The sequence below is a fragment of the Thamnophis sirtalis genome, unplaced genomic scaffold (assembly GCF_051295495.1).
Source record: "Thamnophis sirtalis isolate CommonGarterSnake01/CBP01778 unplaced genomic scaffold, rThaSir2_p1.2 scaffold_1, whole genome shotgun sequence".
In the NCBI taxonomy this organism is placed as follows: Eukaryota; Metazoa; Chordata; class Lepidosauria; order Squamata; family Natricidae; genus Thamnophis; species Thamnophis sirtalis.
This window is the reverse complement of record NW_028261381.1, coordinates 110,644,460-110,665,835: the sequence shown is the minus strand read 5'-3', so window position 1 is coordinate 110,665,835 and position 21,376 is coordinate 110,644,460. Positions and strand designations below refer to the sequence as shown.

General features: G+C 38.0%; 1 protein-coding gene across 5 annotated transcripts in view; it reads right to left on the bottom strand.

The window, feature by feature from the left end:
- The window catches only part of RGS6 (regulator of G protein signaling 6), a 279,182-nt gene that overhangs the window by 84,541 nt on the left and 173,265 nt on the right, over positions 1-21,376 (bottom strand). For all 5 annotated transcript variants that reach the window (XR_015697540.1, XM_087721775.1, XM_087721784.1 and 2 more), the window contains 7 exons: positions 18,602-18,653; positions 13,641-13,705; positions 7,874-7,950; positions 5,071-5,152; positions 2,535-2,609; positions 1,974-2,072; positions 1,451-1,512 (listed from right to left, as the gene is read on the bottom strand). Coding sequence is in view for 4 of the 5 variants with exons in the window: in XM_087721775.1 (XP_087577901.1) it covers positions 1,451-1,512; positions 1,974-2,072; positions 2,535-2,609; positions 5,071-5,152; positions 7,874-7,950; positions 13,641-13,705; positions 18,602-18,653 (512 nt within the window). In the remaining variant the exon portion in view is untranslated. The remainder of the gene's footprint in view (positions 1-1,450; positions 1,513-1,973; positions 2,073-2,534; positions 2,610-5,070; positions 5,153-7,873; positions 7,951-13,640; positions 13,706-18,601; positions 18,654-21,376) is intronic.

Below are 21,376 nucleotides of genomic sequence, written 5' to 3'. Positions count from 1 at the left end.
TATGATTTCCTTTGTTTTTCTGTCACATTTTCACATGTACTGTTTGAATGAATGGATTCTTACTGTGGCAAAAGGCCAGCAATCATGTTTGTTTTCTTAATTGTGCATATCCAATAGTTGTAAGTGAATAAATATAGAAACTTGCACTCTTGAAATCCCTAGCTCATTTTGCAGAGCTCCAACTGCTGGTTCACAGAAATAATTAGTTTATATTGATCCTCTGTTAATAAGAATTAATAAAGTACACCATAGGAAACCATACCCATGTTATATCAATATTGACATGCTGAAATGTAGGTTAACAATATTTACAGCTTAACTAAATGAATTCAAAGCAGTTTAACATGGCATTTTCCATGCCAGTCACTAGAGGTTGTTCCAGTTCAAGCTATCTATACATATATCTTCTTAACATTTCAAGTGATGCAATAGATAGATGATAGATAGGTGGGTAGGTAGGTAGGTAGGTAGGTAGGTAGGTAGGTAGGTAGGTAGGTAGGTAGGTAGATAGATAGATAGATAGATAGATAGATAGATAGATAGATAGATAGATAGATAGATAGAGTATTAGGATACGTTTATGTGATTGGAAGACAAATAAACAAGGACAAATACTCCAGGTTTTTAAAAAGCTTTGCTTAGAAGAACCAGAGCTCCAAGTGGATACTTCTGTCAAATCTTTTTGTATCCACAAGAGAAAGTGTGGAAAAGGAAGGAAACAACCAGTCTGACACTTATACACATGACAGTAAACAATTGTTTGGTATTCCATCCATCTTTATTTTGTCTCAAGCACTGCTGGCTTTCATTTTATCTTATGTTTTTTCTCTCTCTCATCAAAGCTTAGTTGTAATGGGCTGATTATTTCAAGATGATGGAAAAGTCTGTTGAATTGTGTGGGTTGTGCATGTGAAAACAACCTTAGATTGTCATTCTAAATTGCATTTTTATTATTTGTAGAAGCTTTTCATTGATCTTATATATCAAGAAGGCAATAAGGGAAACTGGTAATTTTGTTTGAGAACATAAGAACTCAGCTGCCGTGACTTATGTGGTTGTTTTGAAACAACAATATAGACAGTCCTGTAATAGAATATACTGGGCATGAAGTTCTATAGAAAGTTCTGGTTTGATCAAACTCTGTAAAACAGGGCTGTGAAACTCACATCCCGAGGGCCAGATGTGTCACAACTGGGTTATTGAAGGGGGGAAAATGTCATGATACATCATGTGATGATGCCGTGATGATGCAAGTTTGACACCCCTGCTCTAAAATATGTTTGCAAATCAGGATCAAGCTTTTGAAATAATCTATTAAGTCAGCACATATTAGTGAGAGAAAACATGCATACATCGGCAACTAATTCCTGAGGTCTGAAAACATGCTTTTGCAAATATTGGCGGGGGAAATAGCAACAACAGTGATAATAATATGAATTGGAGTGCTTACCTTTCTGCTACTTTAGACATTTTTAAACAATGCCTGTCTATCTGAACGTTCAGAAATGATATCTGAAGAAAAAAAAACAGCTCTTGAAGAAACAACTAAATGCAGCTGCATAGATGTGCTGTTATGGCAGTGATTTTATTTTATGGTTTACAAGATTGGCAACATAATACATTGGAAAATATGGACTCTAATCCAATGTATCCATGTATTCTGCTCTATATCTGGAAGGCATTTTCCCCGTCAACTTTAAGTAAATTTGTTGTTCTCTTTTCTATGTTGCAGGTATCCTAGGCATCCAACACCCTTTCAACTTTGTTATTCTCATGTAAACCAAAGGAGGATGAAGGGTAGAATTCAGCTGATTTACTAGCTAAACACCCCCCCCCCCAAAAATAACTGTAATTATCTGAAGGAACAAATTTTTAACATCTTATTTACTGAAGATTACGTCTACAGAATTTTTTAAAAAAAACAATCCATCTCTCAAATGCAAAAGAAACAGTTTCAAAGCCATTTAGCTTACTTGCTTTCGGACGTCATCTTTTGTTGTTTTGCGAATTGGTTGGGAAGGGATATGTGCGGGACTTTGGGACTGATTATCTTCTGTAACTCCATAAACTGACTGTAATAAAAAGTTGAAAATAATTTGCCACCTAAGCATAATCCTCAGTAGAGAGAAATTGCACAGCCTTCAATGGTTAACGATCACATTCATTCAAAAAGAAGATGAACCATGTTTTCTCTAATGAAAGAGTGGCCATGAATGTTAAAAATGGAGGTTTGAAATGGATGTATGTAATATTTGAACTGAATATAATTATTCTTTTTTTTTCTAGATGTAATCGAGGAAAAAAAGACATTAGGTTTATCTTAAAGGCTTTTGTAATGTCAAAATAATAGTAATTTCAGGTCATTCCATTAAGATATATAAACAAACTATACAGAAATTTTTGCACAAACTGAGAGTTATTTTTTACTTAGGTTGATGTCAATGTCTTAATATAGATCAGCACTAAATGTATCCCATAAAAATCTCATCTAACATGTTTTATAGGTTCTTTGGAGAAGAGAAAAAGAGCCTTGCCTTTTTGACCCTCTGTGGATTCTTCATTCGCCGACACTTTCTGATGTCCATCTCTGTTGTATTCACACAGCCCGGCTAGGAAAAAACATGCAAAAATATCAATTTTGTTTAATGTTTATACTGCCTTTCATTTTCTACAGACCAATGATTTCAAACTCTGACTTACGGTGCAATTAGAATCGCATTTTTAATCTAACATTTGGAAGTTCATTTAGAAATCACAGCAGGCTAATTCAGCACAAATTAGCTTTCAGTGAGGCTCAGTTCAATGGAAGAGTGGGTTCATCTATTTTCTACTTGCAGGACACATATTGTCATTGGGTGCACTTTGCTAAAAAATCAGGTCTATAGAGATCATAATCATTTGACCTCTCCACTCAATTTTTGGAGATAAAGTATTCATTTGAACTCCACTTTTATATAATAGCTAGATTCATATACTGTGCTAAGCCTTCATCATTTATTTTTTTGCTTTCTGAACAAATTGGGGCTTATTAGGGCTGCCATAGCTAGTTTGCAAAATTCAGACAATTGCTAGTCTTTTTGCTGTCATCTAAAGATCATCCAGAATTGGGCAGCTAAAATATGGTAGTCTACATAAGTCATTTAGGGGCGTGGTGGCTCAGTGGCTAAGATGCTAAGCTTGTTGATCAGAAAGGTCGGCAGTTTCAGCGGTTCAAATCCCTAGCACCGCGTAATGGAGTGGGCTCCCATTACTGGTCCAAGCTTCTGCCAACCTAGCAGTTCGAAAGCATATAAAAATGCAAGTAGAAAAATAGGAACCACCTTTGATGGGAAGGTAACAGCGTTCTGTGTGCCTTTGCCATTTAGTCATGCTGGCCACATGACCACAGAGATGTCTTCAGACAGCGCTAGCTCTTCGGCTTTGAAACGGAGATGAGCACTGCCCCCTAGAGTCACAAATGACTAGCACACATGTGCGAGGGGAACCTTTACCATTACATAAATCATAGTTCAGTAAATAACATCTTAGATATTCACTCATAGTTTCTATCTTCCCTCTGATGCAAATATGCCCAAAATATAATTGATTCCTTGAGAATAAACAGATTTATTTCCAGCTTGCACAGTATTGCTCAATTTGATGGTAACCAACAGTTGCAGTTTCAGTTCACATTTTATTGATTTATGTCCTTATTGCTCTATCAAAGAAACAATCAAACTGCATGATCTGGATAAACACTCCAATAACAAAGGACAAGATAGTCAAATGTTATGTACTCATATAAAGGAGAATTAATAGTGGAAGAATATTTTAATTAGACTATTTTCAGCATCAAATATCTTTAATTTGTCTATTTCCAGCATCAGATAACTTAGTCCACATTTGCTTTTCTCATCCTGCAACTGCCATTTTAAGCCAAATCCAACATTTATAAAAAGTACTGAATATATATTGAGATTTGGCGTTTTATCAAAATTAGATATTCTTTCCTTTTGCCATCTAGTTTTAAAAGCATATTGCAAAGTGCCCAGCAAAAGGATGGTATGCAGTAATATTAAAGAATATACCAAATATACTTGGTGAACTGCATAGAAGGCTCTGGCAACGGGCAATCCTACATGAAACTATTTGCTTTGCAATACAGTATTCTTCTTGCTTTATACAAGATCAAGATAAACAAGATCAAATTGCAATCTTCATAACACTTGCAAAACTCCTTACTATAAAACATTCCCCCTTTTTCTAAAGGAAGCTTTAAAATGTGTATCATGCTGATGAACTTGCATAAAGATAATAAACTTTTGGTCTCACTTCCAAATATGACATTCTTTACTTCCTTACCTAAATAATTGTAAAGCAATTATTCAATTAACCTATAGAGGTAGTGGGCCACGGCCCGGGAGTTGGGACCCCTGAATTGCACTCTTGCACTCTTCTGTACACAATAGAATTCCTTACACTACTGGGCTCGAAATTCTCGGTTTGTTACTTATAACTGTGTTGCTTGTGGTCAGACCTAGGTATTGCATACAAAATTATAGATAGTAATGCTTTACCTGTAAATGACTTTTTCTGGTTTAATTGCAATGATACACGTGCCAATAACTGCTTTAAACTCAATGTAAATCGCTCTAAACTTGACTGTAAAAAATATGATTTCTGTAATAGAGTTGTCAAAGTCTGGAATGCTCTACCTGATTCAGTTGTCTCAGCTACAAATTTTCACAGTTTCAGTCACAATTTGACTTCCATGGACCTTACTTCACACTTAAGTGGTCAATAGAGGAGGTGCACATAAGTGCACTAACATGCCTATCGTCCCTGTCATTGTATTTTTATTCTCTTATTCTTGTTCTCATTTTTGTTTGACAAATTCCAATAAATAAATAAAATTGGAGGCTTGCTAGATTGTGCTGAAGAGGAATCCCCAGCTAATTCTGACTTACATCTATGGCACTTGGTGGCCATTAGATAGAAAAGATTGCACACAATATAGACACATCACCATTGTGCCTCCAGATATTTTATAATTAGCTGATTATAAAAGAATAACAAGCCTGTGAATCTTACCACCGGCCTATGAACATCCCAGAAGGCTCTTTCTTGACTATCGAGAATCTTCCTTTCTGTCTTATCCTTTTTTCTATCAATTCTAAAAAGTACAAATAAAATAGAATCAAAAGCAGTTTTGGCCTGATTTGTATGAGAATTGGTATTAATATTCATTATGATTTTTCAGTTAATAAAAACATGCATACAGACATTCTGCCATACAATCCAAACTAGGTCCCTCTCTCCATCATATTGTATTTGCACACGCAATTAGTCCAGTTTGCAATTAATTGCATTACTGTGCAGGATGGCCCAGAATCCTAGGCTAAACTGTGGTTAGTTAATTTGGCTCAATGTGTAACGTGAATACAGATAGTCCTTGTTCCACAAATGGGACTTGCAACTTGGTCACTAAGCAAATTGGACACTAAATGAAACTGTGACTGTGCTCCCTCCTAATCCCTCCCATCTCCAAACATTCACAGTTAAAGTGGTTATCTCTAGAGCAGTGTTTCTCAAGCTTGGCAACTTTAAGATGTACAGACTTCAACTCCAAGAATTTCCCAACCAGCCATGCTAGTTGAGGAATTCTGGGAGTTGAAGTCCACAAGTCTTAAAGCTGTCAAGTTTGAACATCCCTGGGTTTTTTTTCCTAAAGGGTTAGGGGTTCAAGGGTCTTGTAACTTGACAGCTTTAAGACTTGCACACTTCAATGCCAGAGTTCCTGAGCCAAATGACTGGAGGAGGAATTCTGGGAGTTGAAGTCCACAAGTCTTAAAGCTGTCAGGTTTGAACACCCCTGGGTTTTTTTTCCCTAAAGGGTTAGGGGTGCAAGGGTCTTGTAACTTTACAGCTTTAAGACTTACATGCTTCAAATGCCAGAGTTTCTGAGCCAATATTTTGGTTCCTAAGCAAGAGCGTTGTTAAGTGAGTTTCACCAAATTTTACAAGTTGGCCATGCCCACCCAGTCACATGACTGCCAAGCCACTCCCACTCAGTCACATGGATGGCAAGCCACTCCCACCCAGTCACATGGCCAGCAAGCCACTCCCACAAAGCAGGACACACCTACAGAAGAGGTTCTAAAAAAAATTGAAACCCACCACTGCATCCATCCAAAGGCATCTAAGAGTCAATTCTTTGCATATACAGCTAAAAGTTTTAAACTAAAGTCTCAAATTAGTTTTAGTGGTAAATAAAAATACATTCAGACTAAATTCAACCTCTGTTTGGAATAACATGGGGAATCATGGCAGTTAAACTAGGGCTAAATTTTATTTATTGTATTTATTTATTCAATTTCTGTACACACCCAATTCAACCAAGTGACCATATAGTTTTACTGGGTCTATATTATACCTGTTATAGCAATCAAAGGTGGATATGAACTACAAATTTTTCTCAACCCTTCCCCCCAAGATATTGGCAACTTCTAGAAAGGAATTGCAGTCTATGTGATAGCCTCAACAGTTAAACTAACTTAAAATTAGGTCCATAAATCGAATAGCTTTGGCAGAAAGAGTTTAACAATCAGCATCCACTCTTATCCGTGTGGCTGACATTGATTAATACAGCTCATTTAATGTTGCCTGAGGCTTTAGGGATGGCCAGCGGATAGTAGTGAGAAAACCTGTCAGAGCAGAAAGGCCACTGAATGAATTATGAACATAGGAAACATGCCACGTTTGTGTGTGTGTGTGTGTGTGTGTGTGCCCATGGGCACGCAGTGTTCCCATGTCATTGCTTTATAAAAAATTATATTTATTTCTAAAAATAAACTGTGCTGAGGACAGCAAGACTCAAATTAAATTTAATTCTTTTTTAATGTTTATGTTAATAAAATGATCTGTAGTAACATCACTTACTTGTGATTAGTGCCCTGCATGGCTGAATCAGTGGATTAAGCCACTAAAGTTTAGTGAACTAGACAGAAGATTCCAGTTTTAATTGGCAAAATGATATTCAAAGCCCAAATGCATATTTTTCGGGCAGAGAATGCGTTGATATAATGTCCTATATGCCTTTCAGTATTTCAATAGAATTTCCCTTTTGGGGGGGGGGGGGATAACCTGGGTAATATTTTATAGTCCATGCACTTATGACCACTGTAGCATCGCTATGGTTACCTGATTGCAATGTGGGTGCTTGGCAACTGGCAAGTAATCATGATGGTTGCTGCATCCTAGAGTCACCTGATTGCCATTTGCAATCTTCCCAGCTAGTTTTGAACAAGCAAAGTCAGTGGGGAAGCCAGCAGGTCTCAAGTTTTGGTCTTATGATATCTTGCTTAATGGCCATGGGAAAAAATATTGTAAAATCAGGTACAGTCATGTGATGCTTCTCTTAATGATGGCATCACTTAATAACAAATTTTCCATTTCCAATTGCGGTCATAAATCAAGGACTACCTATATTCTATGCTTAATCCATGCCTAACTTCTTGTCAACAATGTCAAGTAAAATTTAATGTATTCTATTGTGCAGCCATCAGTACGATGAAGCCATGCTGTGTTCAGGTCTCGAGTTCAGAATTCTTTCCTCTCTGATATGCCAGTCAAGGTGGGCCTGTGTTTTCTCAATGATTTCTCACCATAAAGGATTGGAGGAAGTGAGGGTGATGAATGAGGTTGCCTGGGTGGCAAAGAGATTAAAAAAACCTTTCTAATACCAAGTGGAGTGTAAAGTATAGAAATACATTCAGTTGTGGGAGGACAATTTAACCTTAAAGTATAAGCTTGAAATAGTGTATTTCATCATTACCATGTATTCAGTATCACCACAATTTTCAATCATTTGACTTGTTTTACTACAAATACCTACTTGACTTGTGCTTCAGCTTGCATAAAGATGAATTCCCACTTTCTGGCAAAAGCTCTCTGAAGTCTTGCTAAGTTCTCCTAAGAGGGCAGGAAAATAACAACAACAACAAAACAAGGACAACAGCACAAAAGTAAGGAGAGCATACAATCAAAAGATTCACCATTAGGAAATCTGGTTATTATCTAGACCATACTAACCTGAAAATTAAAGTAATGAGGGAAATGCCAAGAAGAGAATTTGCACTGAATGCAAGAGAATAAAAGAATGGTATGTGTGTGTGTGTGTGTGTGTGTGTGTGTACACACATTGTGTTAGTACATTTGTATGTATGTATGTATGTATGTATGTATGTATGTATGTATGTATGTATGTATGTACGTACGTACGTATATACATTACTTTATTTTTTGAACCTTGAACTAGTTTTATTCTTCTAGCCCCCCACCCCCAGAGATAACTCCTATGATCCTTAGGGTGATCCCCATGCATTATTATATATAATGAAAACGGAATCTCGTACTTCTATTTTCTCATTGTTTTTCATGCTCCGGAGGCTTCAGGGAAGCTTCTGAAGCCTCCAGAGGGCCTCGGGGGGGGGGGGGGTAGGGAGGCTGTTTTCACCCTCTCCAGGGACACGCTGATCATGTGCGCATGCATGCTGGGGTCATGCACATAGCATTATGGGTGCGGCACCCCCACGCATGACCCCCCTGCGTTCCCCCCTGCTTTTGGCACACGAGCCACAAAAGATTCGCCATCACTGATCTAAGCCATGGCAATACGGATAAACCACCATCATTTAACAGAAATCTCTTTATCTAATGTGATATGTTGACTGGGGTGAGTCAGAATAACTGATTCAGGCATCACAGTGGGATAGCGAAATATTGAATTTTGCTTTCAAGATACAAATCCATTATGTGTAAAGTGTGTAAACTGAATGCTTTGGATTGTTGGCAGGAAGATTTTAGGCTAGTGCAATTATCCACAAGAATCCAGATGATCAACAACCTGAAGCGAGGACTGTAAGTATTGAAATGTGAAATCCACTCTCTACTGCCATGATGGTGAACCTATAGCACATGTGCCAGAAGTGGCACACAGAGCCATCTCTCCGTGCATGCAAGCCATCACCTATTGCTCTTCCGGGTTCCTGCGCACCAGCCAGCTGGTTCTTCAAGTGCGGGGGAAACCAGAAGAGCAGTCGCCTAGTGTGCATGCACACGCTGGAAAGATGATCTTCCGGTTTTTGGATCGTGCATATGTAGAGGCCACCTGGTTTTCCGGTTTTTGGTCCACATGCACTTGCGAAGACCAACTGGCTGGTGTGCATGTGTGTGCCAGAAACTGGAAGATCACCTTCCCGGCACGCACATGTGCACCGGGCAGCTGCTCTCCCCGTTTCTGGTATGTGTGTGCACATGCACACATGCTCCCTTTTCAGCACTCAGTGCTGAAAGGTTTCGCCAACACTGCTCTACTACATAATGCTTTTGCAATGACTTACACAGAGATACAATGAATTTACGTACAAATGATAAGTAAAAGTGTGAGAGAGGAAGGGTGTGGCACCGAAAAGAAGCAAAACCAGTTGCATTACAGCAATAAGAATGATTGTTTTTAAAAGTAACGTTTTGTGTTCTGAAAACAAAACATAGTGAAACGGATGCAGCATTCTTCTCTGCCCTTACACAGATCAGTACAGCAATGGTTCTTCATTAGGTGAGTAATGCGTTTGGGGTAGAGGTGGGGAAAAGATCTAATTCGCTGGTGTTAATTAATGAATCCGACTCTTAATACTTGCAAGAGAATTGAATTTAGTGCTATGCCCCCTTTGTGGATATACCATAATGTGGCTGTAGATGCTGAATAAGGCTTTTGTCGATTTGTCGAGAATGTTCATGATTATAGTTGCATAATTCACTAGCTGATGGTGTGGAAATAACGATGGTAGACAAGTGCAAGAATAAAAACACTCAGAAAATTACAATGTGGTGTGCAAAACTGTCCATATACAATGGTTGGCTGATTTCAAAACAACTGGCAATTCTGCCCAGGTTGTGGGAAAGAATGTAAATTTAAACCTCTATACATGTCAAGCTGTGCAAGCATCAGCCACCACTGCATTTAACAGGCACTAAGTGAGTTAAAAAGCTACAGATCTTTCAGCAGCCGAGGAGTTATTTTCTGTTGTTATAAATTTCCAAAATCCAGATGAAGATAAGCTGTCACAACCCCAAGAGGAGAAAACAGGTAAAGAATATTAATGTTTAGTGTGGTCTTCCTTTATTTTTAGGCTCTTAAATTGTAGGCATAGGAAAACAAAAGAATCTTGAAAATTTTGATTCTAAATGTTGAAATACTGCTTAGAAGACCCCAGATAATTTGGAAATGATGAAAAGAGACTACACTGAGATCTTTGGGCCAATTGTTGGAAAGCCTATGACTAATACACATGGCATGAGGATTGCCTGACCACTATAATTATTTTGTTATCAAAATTGCTCAGATTCACTTGAAAATTCCACATTGGTGTCTGATGTAGTGATTCCAATGTCTGGCAATGTTATCTGAGGCTCCATTTGGTCTTTTGACCCTGATGAAATGGGTAGGCTACTCTCAGTGGTGGGATTCAGCCAGTTCACACCTACTTGGGAGAACTGGTTGTTAACTTTCTGAGCAGTTCGGAGAACCAGTTGTTGGAAGAAATTTCCTTTTGTTTCTTTCCACTTTACAGGGCCAATCCTGTAAGGAAGGCAGGAAGGAAACATTCTGGTGTTGTTTCTAGCCTAATCTTTATTGTCCTGCTTACAGAAACTGCCTCTCCGGTTAATCCTGATTACATTGTAACAGCAAAGGCCAAGCGCCCATCGACCTGAGTGACGTTGAGTTGGCCCACATGGTCACATGACCACCAAGCCATGCCTATCCAGCTGTTCATTAGGGCAGAGAACTGGTTGTTAAATTATTTGAATCCCACCCCTGGCTACTCTCTGGCATGACCCCTGCCACCTATGGATTATAACCAGACCAGAGGTAGGTTGCTCCCAGTTCAGCCCAGATCATCACATGCAGAAGTGTCACACGCATGCACAAGCATGCCCAAATTGGTAGAAAAAAAATTGGCAACCCACCACTGATTAGAACCACACCTCTTCTGATTGGGACTGGAGGGTGCATGTCAGGCTGAATTCATGAAGCTGAGAATGCCTTGCTTCAGAAAAAGTTAGTATCTGTAGTTTTGAAGGATCTGTAATATAGTCCCTCCTTAAAAGCTACTCCGTGGAATCAATTGTTTTTGACAACAATTAACTCACTATCCAACCTCCCCATTTTTAAAAGTCAACTGAAAGTTTTCAAGTTTGGTTGGAATGTAGCTTTAGAGTCCCCTAGAAGAAACAGATTGACGTGTCTCTTTCAGCCAGGGTTTAGGGCTGGACATGGGATTTAAGGTAGCATTGGTTGATTACTTTTGTTAGGATATGGTTGGGATAGGATACCCCTCTTGATCCTTTTGCCTGGCTGTCATAGCAATAGCATAGCAATAGCATTTAGACTTATACACTGCTTCACAGTGCTTTATAACTTTCTCTAAGGGGTTTTACAGAGTCAGCATATTACCACCAACAATTTGGGTGCTCATTTTACACACCTCGGAAGGGTGGAAGGCTGAGTCAACCTTGAGCCTGGTGAGATTTGAACTGCCAAATTGCAGGCAGCTGGCAGTTAGTAGAAGTAGCCTGCAGTACTGCATTCTAACCACTGTGCCACCATAGCTTATACCTTCAACCATAGTATTCTTCTGTGAGGACTGGGATCTGGAGCCCACTTACTGGTTGGTGCACATCAGCATAAGCATTTTTACAAGGTTTAACTACTAGTAGGTTTGAAGTGCAGGTTTCAACCTATAAAGTTTATTGCTGGCAAACAGAGATAGATGCAGGACTGACTTCACCAACCAGAATATAGCGAACTCATCCATAAAGGTTATCCCAAGAGAAACTGTGAGCGGTGGCCGATTTTCTTGAGGTTATGGAGTTGAGCCTGGAGCATTTCTTGATAATGACTTCTGTACTTTGCAAAAAATATTCCTTTGAGACATTCTTCTGGAAATTAGTTAACTATATTAGCTTTTCTGTAGGGTGTTTGAGGATGAATGGATATTGCCATCTGTGTTATTGGTTGTTCTCCATTTTAATCTGTTTACATTTAGAAGGCTGTTCAGATTGGTTTAGGTACAGATTGCTTGGAAGCAAACAAGTATTGAGGTCAGGGATTGGATTGGAGGAGTGATAGTGTTGACTCAAAACAGAGCTCCTAACATCACTCCCAGCTTAGAGACACTGAATCTGATTCAGCAGTCACTGTTTGGGAATAGAGCAAGACTATCCGAGCCTTCCCCAAACTGGTGTTCTACAACAACCATCCTTCTCATCTAGAGAGATTTATGGCCTAACTCATCTGGAAAGCACCAACTTGAACCACAACCTTTTGCCATGACAAACCACATAATAGTTGCAGTCACCAAGAATGGTGCTGTCTCCAACCTTTACAATCACTGCACTGTAGAAATAATACACCCTATGCTGCAGATATATAGAAATATTTGAAGTATGAACGACTACCTTAAAAGAAGTGTCAGTGAAATTAATAACCATGTTTTGAATCTACCTAATAACTTTTATGTGCTGAGTAGGCTTATAGATTACAATGGTGTATAGATGTATATATAATATAATTAATCTAATAATGATTGGCTTTGACTAAGGCCAGGTAGGCACTGATCTAGTGCACCAAAACAAAGGGACCACTAAGACTTCTCCTCTTTTCAAATATTTCCAAAATTTTGCCTTGGTAGAAGGTGATGCCAACAGTCAATGTGATCTACAGTCATCTTATACACTTGAATCAATGATGAATAGTATAATTATGCTCCATGAAAACATCATACATATACATTTTCATGTAATGCAAAATGGGCAGAATGGACTCTTAGAGTTCCTAGCATTTTAGCAAGCAGCAACTGAATAGTTTTTTATTTTTATTTTAAGTAGCATTAATAATATAGCGTTATATTCTAATGCTTTAGTCCTTTGAAGCAGTATTACAGAACTACTCACTCCAATAAAGAAAACTTAAATTCATTTAGTACACATTATTTTCCCCAGATCTTGTGGAAATCAGTGAAAGAACCGGAGTTATCTATGTGGAAACATCCTGAGTACCTTAAAAAACTGTTCATTGAGACTAGCTTATAGGGAAATAACAGTGACCCCCCCCCCCTTGAATGGTCCCATTTGTAAAGAGGAATGAATGAATGGAAATTAAGGAAGGTCAAATTCCACACAAAAAAATTGACTCTTAAAAAAATATTGAGGGTTGTAAAAAGCCATGGCACTTGCTTATAGCAAAGTACTCAAGTTTAAGTCTACATTCAACCACAGAATTGACTGGGTTTTTTCCCACTTCCCCTCCCCTCCCCATCTTCTATAAGGATTGTTGTGGAGGAATAAAATTAGGGGTAGACTTCCATGTAAACTTCCTTAAGATCCTGGCATAATATAAATAAAACATATGCCTTCCCCTTTCGAATCTAAGTCAAAAGGAAAACATGTTTCTCTCTGATATCACCCCTACGTCTGTATAATTTCTGGATAAATATAATCTAATAGCAGTCCTTTTAGACAATGATGCTGCCCATGTAACATTAGATGACATTCAGTTTTGAGAATATCACACTTTGGAACTATAAAATCAATATACCCACTGCTTCATAATCTGCCAGTTCCAGTCTAGCTTTATTCTGCATGGTCCTCTTGCAAAGATAGATGGCTATAGAGAAAAACAAACGACAGCAAAATATACCATTAAAGATATGTGAAGGAGGAGGAGGAGGAAGAAGAGGAAGAGGAGGAGGGAGAGAGAGGAAGGGAAAAGGGAAGAGAGAGATGGAAACAGACTCTTTCTGAAATAACTGTTTCTACTAAGACAATGGTATTCTCATACATGAAGAGGCAACATTGAGAAAACTGCACATTTCTGTAATTGAAGAGGCTTCTTTAGGTTTCAATCAATTTGATACATGGCAGTTAACTAAGGAATGGAAATTCTAGTTCCAATTATCTAAATTATATGATTGTAAAGCGCAATATCAGATAACTGCATCATTTAGCGACAGCAATCCCAATTGCTGTCATTAAGTGAGAACGGGTGTTTATTAAGTTCACAACTTCCTGCTGCCTTCCAACAAGCAAAATCAATGGGGAAGACAGAAGGAAATTGAAAGTCCCAGACATACAGCCAGCCGTGGTTCCATAAATGACCATGTGTGAATTGCCTTCCAGACCACTTGGCAACTTTTAAGATGTATGGACCATCTCTCAGAATTCCCCAGCCAACATGGCAGGGCATAGACATAGACAGACTTTCTCCAGGATAATTTCTCTTCAACCAGATCTTTCAAACCTTCCAACAGTGATAAAATATACTCCTCACTGCTGTAATCAGGTGCATCCATCTTGCTGCTGGTCATCCTCTAAGTTTTTGCATAATGCGTCCCATCTCTATATTAAAAAATCTTTCTCTCTCTTTCTCTTTCTCTGTCTCTCTGTCTCTCTGTCTCTCTGTCTGTCTGTCTGTCTGTCTGTCTCTCTCTCTCTCTCCTCCTTTGCCAAGGACCAGGCTGACTGAAAAAGAAATGATTTTATCATTTCTGTGTGAGGGGAGAGCTGTAGAAGAGACACTAATAATGCACAAAGACAGCTAAAGATAACTGTGCTGACACATTCCCTTTATGCTTTACTACTAAGTCGTTCAGCCATTTAATACAAAATCTGTGGTTTATTAGCTCATAAACTAAGATTATTTTTTTCTCAGTGTCAGAGTTCAGCCTCTACAAAAAAAAAAAAAAATTCCTATCCCCTGTTCTACCTGTTCACCTTCTCCCTCCTTCTGTCTCAGGGAAGCATCATTTTTATTTACTACTATTATAAAGATTACTAGTTTGGGTCACATAATAGTTTATTGATCAGCCACATATATATTACCATATATTTTAAAACAAGCTAAATTCATCCATGGAACTAAACCGAACTTTTCCTTAGAAATAAGATTAATGTTGTTATACAGCAATAATCTTGGACAGTGTTTCCTCTATTGAATAATGTAGTCCTTGTCTATAACGAGGGACAGCATTCAGGCCAACTGTCTTACATGAAACATCACATGTGCATAACTGTCCTAGGCAGTGCTGCACTACTTGAATAATTGTAATGGAGCAGCAACAAATGATTAAGCTCTTTACTTAAGTTCTTTCCATGCAGTAAAAAAATCAGGGGTGGAAAACCTGGCCCTTAGACCAGGTATGAGTAAACTGTTGTTGGCCAGGAGTAGCAATTATAATTTTTTTTAGAAGATATGCACCCCAATAAAATGATGATGATCCAAAAAGGACTCCAAGGAACACAAATGAATTAATTTAATGACCACATGCAACCCTGCAGGTCTCCACTCACTCTGTTTCATATGCCCACTCTAACTGAAATGTTCAGCATGCTTCTCTACATAGGTAGTCCTTGTTTAGCGACCACATTTGGGACCGGCAACTAAGTTGTTAAGTGGAGTGGTCACTATGTGACTGTTCTTAGGATCTTACTTCAGTTTTCCTTTGCTTTACAAACCTGCGAAGGTTGTAGTTGTGAGGACTGATCACAAAGTTACATTTTCATCACCACTGCAACTGCAAACAAGTCACTAAACAAGGCAGACTAAGCAAGAATTATCCATAATGTGATCCATGTGAATAAAGATACTTCAGGTTCCACAACAGCATAATATATATATATATATATATATATATATATATATATATATATATATATATATATATATATATATATATATATATATATATATATATATATATATATATATATATATATATAGTTATATGCTTATAAGGTTCTGTCCTGAGCTCTGATGAATGCATGGAGAGAGAAATAAGAGACAATACTTATGAAACTTTTCGCCATACTGTCCAAGCAGAAACATTGTATAAAAAGACAATGCAACTCAAATACTTTAAATGAAATAATATACTACTAGCTGAAAACAGAAGGTATGATACCAAATCTTATTTAATATATTTGTGAAGGTCTGGGTTAAATGGTGGGTTTTCCATGCAAGCTATTTTGAAAGCTGTTTGTGGTTTTCAAAAAGGGCAGCTTTTCAGAATGAAGGTGCCACCATTAAGAAGGCCTCTTAGCAAATATTGACAAAATGGTATTCTGGGTTTTTTAATTTGCACAAAGAAGAAATTCCTCAGGCAATTTTGCCAACAAATGATTCTAGATAGCGCACAGAGAGTTTAAACCCCACCTCAACCCCAGAATACAATTTATAAAACTAAACATCCTGAGGCAATAATTAGCCCGGTTTAGCTAATGAGCATCTGTCAGGTATTCTGGCCTCCATTTGTTTACAGCATTATATCAAGAGTCAAATGAGCAAGTTCAGTAGCTAATTGGCAATCAATACTGTTGTTTCCACAATAATATAAGATGCACCTTGACTGCAAAAGAGGTGCTTTGGGCAGGATGGTAGTAAAGAAAATCTCTGAATGCAGGGAGGATTTCTTCAGAGATGGACAGACCACTTCCTTAAAATCCAAAGATACTATTCCATCAAGGAAAAAATATGTTTACTGATCTTTGGAAATCTCCAAACCATTCCCCCTTTGCTTGCTTGAGTAAGCCAAGGGGATAGAAGACCAGAGAGCACATATAGACTAAACAGTGATAAATGTCTTGTTCTTTTTCTTAGGTCTCATAAATTGAAAGTCCTTTTATACAATTAGGTTGTGGTGCAGTTTGTATCTTCGAGTCTTAATATAGCTCTCAAGTCTTAGCTATGTTGACTGCCTTGGGTTCCCAGGTGACAGGGAATTACTCAGATGGTGCCATGGTTGAGGTGGCTATTTTTATCCTCCCCCTCCTGTGGACTGTATTTTCACTTACTAATAAAGCTTTTATATTGTACATTTTTTGCTTTGATTTATTGTTTTTATGTATTGATTCTCATTCACTGTCCAGAGTCACCTTTGGTGAGATGTGTGGTTATATGAATTTGATTGATAAATATTTTATCAAAAGCATCATTCATATCAGCATCAAGTTGTCATTTTTTTCCTTGAAGGACTTTGCAAATCTGCAGGTTACTTTTCCATCTAGGGTGAATTGAGCCATCATTTGCATTAAGATCCACAGGTAAGGATGCTTGCCTCAAGGCAACCAGGCATTTTAAATGGGAACATGAAAACTGAGAGGGTCATTGCTTGCAGCCATCTAGATTTTATCCCCAATGTCTTCTCTCTGTCTCCTCTGCGTCTCCAATTTATGGACATCCCTCACTTTCTACCGATATTTTAAGACTGTGAGGGGCAGTGGAATATAACTAAAATTCCACAGGGAGCTGTGAAAATCACTAATCCAGCTCATAAACCAAAATGATGGAAAATGTTTCAATGTTTTTTTATTATTTTTTTTAATTTTTAATTTAAAACAAATACAACATCTTTCTTTACATGCTATAGAAAGTGTATCAGTTGGTTACAAATAAACTTTGTGCATTTCTTCCACAGTCAACAAACATAATTCATGTTAACTCAAGCATTTTAACTCAAATATTCATACATATCACCATCATCATATATCCATTTTCATTTGACTATAATTATTATTAAATAATAATAATAATAATAATAATAATAATAATAATAATAATAATAATAATAATAATCTTAAACAATACATGCCCACACCAGTGGGGGAAAAAAAAAGACAAAAAGAACAAAAGACAAGGCAGGGAAGAAAAAAAGAAAAGAAAAGAAAAAAAATCTTTGGCATAGTTAAGGATGAAGGATGTTTAAATAACTGTAGTCAACTAAAAGTGGAGGTATAATGATGTCAATATGGTAAACATTTGAGTTAAGATATTTGAATTAATATGAATTAATGGAAGAGATGCACCAAAACATGTTGTAACCAGCTGATATACTTTTTTTATAATATATACCTGTGTTCTTTTTTTTTCTTTCTTTTTTCTTCCCTGGAAAATGTTTCAATGTTTTAAAGACAGAAGTTCATCTCACACCTTAGTCCACTGTTCTTTAATTCAGCTCTCACCAGTCATGGGCAACTTAAGCTCATAGTCACACTTGATGATTTTCAGTCTTCATCCATTCTTCTAGAAGCCAAATCCCTGGTCTTTACAATTCCCCCAAAAGAGTGAAAACCCTTAAGAGTAGCCCTCTCAGCCATCAGCCAGTGGGTGGCAAATACTCCCAGAGCACAGCTATCAGACAACTCAAGTCCAGCATATAACAAGGCCTTCTCTTCTTCAAGTCAAGCAGGCTGTCATTTAAAAAATGGAAGGACAGAGAGTGGATTGCAGCTTCAAAGAAAATAATGTTATATGTTCTATTAACGTATTCTGCTTGCATTATTCCTGCTCACCATCTGTGCAAATGCTGGCAACTATCGACTTTCACATCCTGAAACCAAATATAGTAGCATTGTCCAATACGTACTTGGCATTATAACTCCTTGGATTATCAGTCAGCATAATATTCTACAATTATATTATTCTATCATTTATTTTAGAGGAAAATGATTATTGGAGACAAAGGTTTTATACAAGTGGCATTTCAAAAGATGCACTAAAAAGTCTCACCATAGTCCGTGTTTTCTGGTTCCCAACAATTTGAAGGCCAGAAGTATGGAGCCTGAAAAACAGAAAATAAAACTTTATTATAAAGATGTAGGTATTCAAGTGTATATTCTTCTTCAGATATTTGGGCAGCTTAAGTTTCAATGAAATAAACAAACTCTTCTTAATTATTTTAATGCATATGTTTTAAAATAAAGAAACTCAAAATAATTTTGTATAAGTGTTATTGCCCATACACATGCAATACCAGAGAACATGGGAATTATATCAAAACATCCTCCTTGTTAGGATCAGCATGATTGCAGCCCTATGCATATAATTCCAATTACAAATCACAACACATTTTAACAGATTTGCTACCAGCTGAAATGCAGATTAGAAAAAGGCAATTGAAAAGAAATGCTACCATTTGAGCTTTTATGATGAATTAAGAAGCCCATCAGGAAAGACGTAATAAGCCTTTGTTTGATTACGTTTCATATCTCCTGATTTCCTATGTGATAGTGTTTTCACAAGCAACAACAACACTTTAAAAAAGGTTTAATTACTTCATTCATTTCGTAGAGCAAGAAGGGCAAATAAATTCAGTTCTTGGGGCCTCTAGTGTGGCCCATGTTATACCACTGTTCCACGAACTGCATTGGTTGCCGATTTGCTTCCAGGTGCAATTCAAGGTGTTGGCTATATCACCTTTAAGGTGTTGGCTATCACCTTCCGTGGCACGACAAAACCGCGCTCGACTAAAGCGCGCCCGATTAAACCGCGTCGCTGACGTTATCAACAGGGCGACAACAGCGAGCGCGGAGAAAGAAGGGTGCTTTAAATAGCGCTTTGAAAGCAAGCCGATTCAAGTTAAGGTAAGGGTTAGGTTTAGGGTTAGGTTAAGGGTTAGGATTAGGTTTAGGGTTAGGTTAAGGGTTAGGTTTAGGGTTAGGTTTAGGATTAGGTTTAGGATTAGGTTTAGGGGGGTTAGGTTTAGGTTTAGGGGTTAATTTTAGGTTTAGCGTTTACAGCGTGCTTTTTTCTCCGCGCTGTTGTCGCGCTGTGATGACATCAGCTACGCGGTTTCGTTGAGCGCCCTTTAGTCGAACGCGGTTTTGTGGTGGAACCATCACCTTCATGGCATGGATTATCTGAAGATCTGTCTCACCCTAATGGGATTGACCTGCCCACCCATGGTAGCAGAAGGGACATGCTGCAGACCCTGTCAGTCGAGGAATTTTGGCTGTTGCAGTCCAGGAGAAGAGTCTTCTCTGCCATAACTCCTGCCCTTTGGCACACACACCTCTCCAACTGATATCTGTACCCTACTGATCTTCCATAACAGCCTGAAGACCTGGATCTGCCAGTTGGGGTGCACCATTCTGGAGGTGGCTATTTGATTAAGAAAAGCTTCCACCTCTCCCTATGCACTTCATCCTCTCTTTCTCCCCACCTTTTAACTGTTTTTATTTTATTGTTGTTATTGTTCTATCATTTTAATGTCTACTGGTTTTAATGTTTGTAAGTCACCCAGTGTTGCCTCTGGATGAGATGGACAGCACGTAAATTTAATAAAATAAAAATAAATAATAAAATAAAGTAAAATAAATCAAATCAACATGGTTTCTCTGAAAAAGATCCTAAAATTGAATTTCCCAGTCTTTTCCTTCCTTTATACTAATAAAGAGAAATATTAATGAAAACAATCATTTCATTAATAATCATCAAAATGACCTTTTCATCCATTGTACCTGCTATGTGAATACCTGATCTAGAGAAAATGTATATAAGATCATATTACTTTCCATCTTATAGTTGTTGTTTTTTTTAAAAAAAATGCCATGGTTCTTCTGAAAAAATATTCTGGATATATAAGAATGCTGAAATATTAATATTTCTTGGTACTGTATCACTTTTACTAGTCGCATATTTAACCATGTTAGGAAGAGAGGAAAAGATATGCAGTCGTAAATGAAAAAAAAAATGACATTATCTAGGTTAAGAAGAGAACAAGACAACCAGAAATTTCAATGATTAATTGGTTTCCACCCATTGCTTCTTGACCTGCCCTCAGGTGCTTTGGGGAATAGTTTGACTCCCTCTTTTTTGTGGCAGCCCCTGAGAAATTGGATCACTGCTATTACGTCTCCCCTACTCTTTCTTTTCATTAAACTAGACATATCCAGTTCCTGCAACCGTTCTTTATATGTTTTAGTCTCCAGTCCCCTAATCATCTTTGTTGCTCTTCTCTGCACTCTTTTTAGAGTCTCAACATCTTTTTTATATCATGGCGACCAAAACTGGATGCCAAGTGTGGCCTTAAATAAAACATTCTTGTCTTCGAAAAAGTCTGAGGTTCAATTCTCAGCATCTCCATTTTTTTATATATTTAATCCACCACAAGGCTGGATTATTGCAATGCGCTCTACATGGGTCTACCCCTGAAAAGCGTTCGGAGACTACAGCTAGTCCAGAATGCAGCCGCGCGAGCGATATTGGTTGTACCGAGATACACACATATTACACCTATCCTCCGCAAGCTGCATTGGCTGCCAATTGGTCTCCGAACACAATTCAAGGTGTTGGTCATTACCTTTAAAGCCCTACATGGCTCAGGACCAGCATATTTGTGAGACTGCCTACTGCCACATTCCTCCCAACGGCCGATAAGATCCCACAGGGTGGGCCTCTTTACGACGCCGTCAGCTGGACAGTGTCGGCTGGCGGGGCCTCGGAGGAGAGCCTTCTCTGTGGCTGCTCCGACCCTGTGGAATCAGCTACCCCCAGAGGTATGGA